Source organism: Zea mays, chromosome 1 (genome assembly GCF_902167145.1).
Source record: "Zea mays cultivar B73 chromosome 1, Zm-B73-REFERENCE-NAM-5.0, whole genome shotgun sequence".
NCBI lineage: Eukaryota > Viridiplantae > Streptophyta > Magnoliopsida > Poales > Poaceae > Zea > Zea mays.
In genome coordinates, this window is record NC_050096.1 from 15919035 (window position 1) to 15924482 (window position 5448).

At 42.9% G+C, this 5448-nt stretch overlaps 1 protein-coding gene across 1 annotated transcript; it reads left to right on the plus strand.

Moving 5' to 3' along the window:
- The first annotated feature begins 561 nt into the window (after positions 1-561).
- On the plus strand, positions 562-2248 carry LOC103644451 (uncharacterized). Its single transcript, XM_008667654.3, has 2 exons — positions 562-911; positions 995-2248. The coding sequence occupies exons 1-2, from the start codon at positions 667-669 to the stop codon at positions 1773-1775; spliced, it is 1026 nt and encodes a 341-aa protein (XP_008665876.2). The 5' UTR covers positions 562-666; the 3' UTR covers positions 1776-2248.
- The last annotated feature ends 3200 nt before the right edge of the window (positions 2249-5448 follow it).

Sequence of the window (5448 nt, forward strand, 5' to 3'; positions counted from 1 at the left end):
AAAAGATCATAAAACGCCAACTCATGTCTGACAAAAACAAAAGCCAATGGTCTTACCCTTCGAACTGTACGGTCCTATGGGAGTCTTCCAGAAGCTTCCATCCTACTCTCGTTCAGGCGTTCTTAGGCTGTCTCCAGCAACGTCCCCTAAATTTCGTCCCCTAAAGGAATATTCCCTGTACTTTACAGGACACTCTAAAAGATTCTGTCCTCTATATATTCTGTGTCTCCAGCAACGTCCCCTAAATTCGATCCCCTAAAGCTACAGTGATAACAGAATTCCTTTTTCCATTTCTTTTTTTGTTTTCTTTGATTTGTACCCATTTCATCAAATTGTAAGGATGATAAAAATAATGTATTCAATAATTTTACAAATAATAATCTAAAAAATGGTTCTTTCATAATTTTGAATTGTAACAAAAAATAACATTACATTTTAATGATTTCTGTAATTGTTGTTCACAAACGTGTCACCGTATTTAAATTGTACGAAAATATGATTAGAAATTGTCATGCTTCCACCGTAAGCCACGACACTTATTCAAGAAGCCATCCACTTGCTTCGGCTGCACGACAAGACTATGGCTTCTCTCCGAAGCGTATCCCTTCTATAAATACTCACTACCTCAAGACTTCACTCACACTTCGCATACACTCCTCCACAACAATGAACCCGTTCGTAGATTCCAATATTTTTGTTCGCATGGCGCAAGACATGGAAGATGAAGACCATGACCTCGAGGTTGCGACGTACCAACATCGTAGGCGTCGTGCACTTAACGAGCGACGGTATGCTGGTTCCATTCCCGGTCGTGTTCGAATCCATCGTGACCATATCAGCGGTGATGCAAGAATCCGAGCCGACTACTTTTGCGCGCAACCGGTGTACACGGATGCACAATTTCGGAGGAGGTATGTTTTTTGTTACGCACATCTATTCACGTCCATAGTACGTACTTCACACTTGTACTGAAATATAGGTTTATCCAATATAGGTTTCGCATGCGTCGCCATGTGTTTGAGCGTCTCGTTCTTGCTGTGCAACAAGTGGATCCGTACTTCGTTCAACGTCCAAACTGTGCCGGTGAGCTAGGCCTATCTGCCCTTCAGAAAGTTGTTGCTGCCGTACGTATCCTTGCATACGGTGTTCCTGCGGATGCCGTTGACGAGTACGTACGAATTGGAGAATCTACAGCACATGAGGCTTTGAAACACTTTTGCACTGCCATACAAACTGCTTTTGGGGGGTACTATCTTAGGAAACCTACTCCTGCTGATATCGCTAGGCTTCTCCATGTTGGAGAATCACGCGGCTTTCCTGGTATGCTTGGTAGTGTCGATTGCATGCATTGGGAGTGGCGTAACTGCCCAACTGCATGGAAGGGGATGTTTACCGGTCGTGGTAAACACCCTACAATGATCCTCGAAGCTGTTGCCTCATATGACTTATGGATTTGGCATGCATACTTCGGCATGCCAGGTAGCTGTAACGACATCAATGTTCTTCAGCGTTCTAACTTGTTCGATTCGCATCTTCATGGTGATAGTCCACCAGTGAGTTTCTCCGTCAATGGACACACCTACAACATGGGATATTACCTAGCAGATGGTATTTATCCGGACTGGCCAGCGTTTGTGAAGACAATCCGTCATCCGTATGATGTGAGGACCCAACATTTTGCCACTGTTCAAGAGTCTGCTAGAAAAGACATTGAACGAACATTTGGAGTACTACAGAAGCGATGGGCCATAGTTCCGTTATTTGGACCGACATAAACTGCTATGTCGTGAAGCTATGGTAATCCGAAGGTAGTATGTGTTAAGTAACAAGTTTGTCATGTCGTCTGTTCCGTTATTCCGAAGCTACTATGTGTTAAGTACGATGCAGTTTATGTTTGTACTATGTTTGTAGTAATCCGAAGCTGGCGAATGTGTAATGCTATAATTCAGGAATGATATAAGAAGTCCACTATTATTAAGCAACATGATTCAGTTCTAATATGACAGAACATAAATTGGTCAAGTTCAGAAACATTAAATAGTTCTCGAAAACAAATAAGAGTACTTCCTCAACGAGTTTAATGAACATTCACTTGCTTGACGACGAGCTTCCAGTTACCCTAGCCAGAATCTCCTGTTGTTTTGCCTCGTAGTACTGGCGAAGAAGGGGGTTACATTTTGTCAAATCCATGCTCAATATGAGAACCTCCTGTTCCGTGTCCTCCTTCACCTTTTGTCGTTCCATCTTCATCTTCTCTAAGTTTAGCTTCTTCCTCTCCAATATTAGTTTCTGCCTCACCTGTTTTTTCATGAACTCGAACTTCTTCTCCTCAGTTGAAGCTACTGATTTGTAGACAGATAACCGTTCCAAAGAGAGCTCACCCATTCGTGTTAGGTACTCCGTGAAAGGGAAATAGGCTTTAAACCTTTTCCTAAATGATTTTGGTGATTGAATGTCCAACACAAACAATTGGACTAATTAGTTTGCTCTAGATTATATGTTCTACAGGTGCCAAAGATTCAACATAAAACTAATAAAAAGAACAAGACAAGAGTCAAAATAAAGGAGCAAAGGGGCAACCGAAGGCACCCCTAGTCTGGCGCACCGGACTGTCCGGTGTGCCACCGGACAGTGAACAGTGCCTGTCCGGTGCACCAGGAAACGCAGACTCAAACTCGCCATCTTCGGGAAAGTCCAGGGCCGGCGCGCTATAATTCACCGGACTGTCCGGTGTACACCGGACAGTGTCCGGTGCTCCAACGGAACGCGGCCTCAGGAACTCGGCAGCCTCGGGATTTCACGAAGACTGCTCCGCTAAAATTCACCGGACTGTCCGGTGTGCACCGGACTGTCCGGTGTGCCAGCGGAGCAACGGTCATCTGCGCCCAACGGTCGACTCTGACAGTAAACAGTGCAGAACAGTACACACGGCAGAAGTCAGAGCAGAAGATCAGAGAGGCACCGGACTGTCCGGTGTGCACCGGACTGTCCGGTGCCACATGAGGACAAAGCCCCCAACGGTCGACCAGCTCCAATCTCAACGGCTAGGATGACGTGGCTGGCGCACCGGACATGTCCGGTGTGCACCGGACTGTCCGGTGCGCCCATCGCCAGCAGACTTCATCAACGGCTAGTTTTTGAATGGTGGCTATAAATACCACCCCAACCGGCCACTTCAAGGGGTGGGAGTCCAAGCAACATTCCAAGTCATCTAGTTGACATACTCAAGCCCTCCCAACCACATATATTCATTGATACATCCTATACACAAGATCTAGCCCACTACAACCAACACAAGTGCCACAAAAGAGAGAGCGGGAAATTGAGAGCTACTCAATTGAGTTTAGCCCTAGTGCCTTGTGAGATTCATTGAGAGATAGTGTGCGCTTCATCTTTGTGTTCATTTGCGCGTGGAGTTTTTGACTCCCATTCAAACTTCCTCCAAAGTGTTGGAGGCTTGTAAAAGCTAGCAAGAGACACCAAAGATTGTGGTGGTCCTTGTGGGATCGAGAGTGATCCTTGAGAAGAAGAAGAGCTCGCCGATCCTTGTGTGATCGGGAGAGAGGGAAAGGGTTGAAAAAGACCCGTCCTTAAGTGGACTCCTCAACGGGGACTAGGCCTTCGAGGGCCGAACCTCGGTAAAACAAATCACCCGTGTTCATTGTGCTTTTGCTTGTGATTTGTTTGCTTTCCCGTACTCTAAGTTCTCTTGCACTATTCTTTGCTCATATCATTTGGTGTTGTTTCAAGTTAAACTCTCATTTAAGTGAAGCAACACCCCGCAAGAAAAGAACTTGAGTTAGTGCTCTTTTTCATCTAAGCTTTCTTGCTTTGTTATCATAGAATTATTAGTTGTATTGATTTATCACTTCCGCATTATTTGAAAGCTATACTCTTTACTAGCAAGAACTTAGTTTTTATACTCCGATAATTGTTCATCTTGTTCTAACCACTAATCAAAGAGTCTAGTTGGGGGATAAAGTTTTAATTTTCAGGTTTCGCCTATCCACCCCCCCTCTAGGCGACTTTCAATTGGTATCAGAGCTAGGCACTTCATCTTGAGTCTAACAACTCGAAGTGATGGCTCGTAGAAGATCCCAAAAGAACAAGAAGACTCAGGAGAACAAGGAGGTAACTCTTGAGATATTACTTTCCGATTGTTCTAATTATGTTTCTTGGTCTACTAGAGTGATAAATGCCTTTAGAGCGGTAGACCCACAATTAGAACAAATTTTAGACAAGAGTATTATTCCTCCTAACTATGCTAGGGAAAATGCCTCCGAAAAAGATTTAAGATGTATACGCTTAAACTATCTAGCTTATGACATCTTAAGTAAATCCCTTAGCAAAGAAGATTATCATGCCTTCATAATAAAATATGACAAACCCATTTGTGATGTGCATGATATTTGGATTAGAATTAAAAGCAAAGTTAATAAGTTCAAACATGATAGTTCATTTTGTGCTTCTACTTCCCTTGGTATTTGTGATACTAACCCTTGCAAGGAAGAAGAAGAAAATGAACGATGGAGACCAAACGATGAATCCACCTCTCCAAAAGGTTTGTCTTCCCATTTTGATTCCCACATATGTTGTGTGGCTAATGAAAATGATAGCGGAAGCACAAATGAGGATGAGGAGGAAGAAAGAAGCTTTGTGCATCTCTACGCTCGCCTAAGCCAAGAAGATAAGGCGGTCATGCTCAAACTTCTAGAGAGAGCGAGAGAGCAAAGCGAAGCTCGTCAAAGGCTAGAAGATATTCTCTCCATAAAGATGCAACACTTTGACGAGTTGACTAAAGAACATGAGGAGCTAAAGTGCTCTCATGTTGATTTGGTCCAAAGGTATGAAACTATTTCAATTGAGCAAAATAACGCATTACATTATATCGCTCAATTAGTAAATAAGAATACCTTGCTAAAGGACCAAGTAGAAAAGCTAAAAATTGAAAATCTAGCTTTTCAAGAAAAATATGATATGCTTCTATGTTCTCATGAAAATCTTATGAATGATCATATCATATTAAACATTGCTCATGAGGTTGTGATAGAGAACTTTAAATCCCAACAACCTCACTCGTGCACATGTATTCAAATTAATACTATATTACCATGTGCTAATGCTTGTTGTCCGTCGACAAGCAAATCTTCCTTTGAGCCAGAATTTGCAGGAACAAATGATGATTCATATCAAAAGCTCAAAGAAGAAAATGAGAGGCTAAAGAAGAGCTTGACACAACTAAAAGGGAAATGCATTGCCCAACCTTCTCAAGATAACTGTGATCACATGGTGAAGAAGCTTGAGACGGGAACAACCGTGGCATGCACTACATCCCTTGAAGAAAATGTCAAAGATTTGAGGATTGCAATGAGGAGGGAACAAAATATGAAATTCAACACCTCCTCCAAAAGCCTCAACCACGCCTCCACAAAAGGTAACATCCAAGGT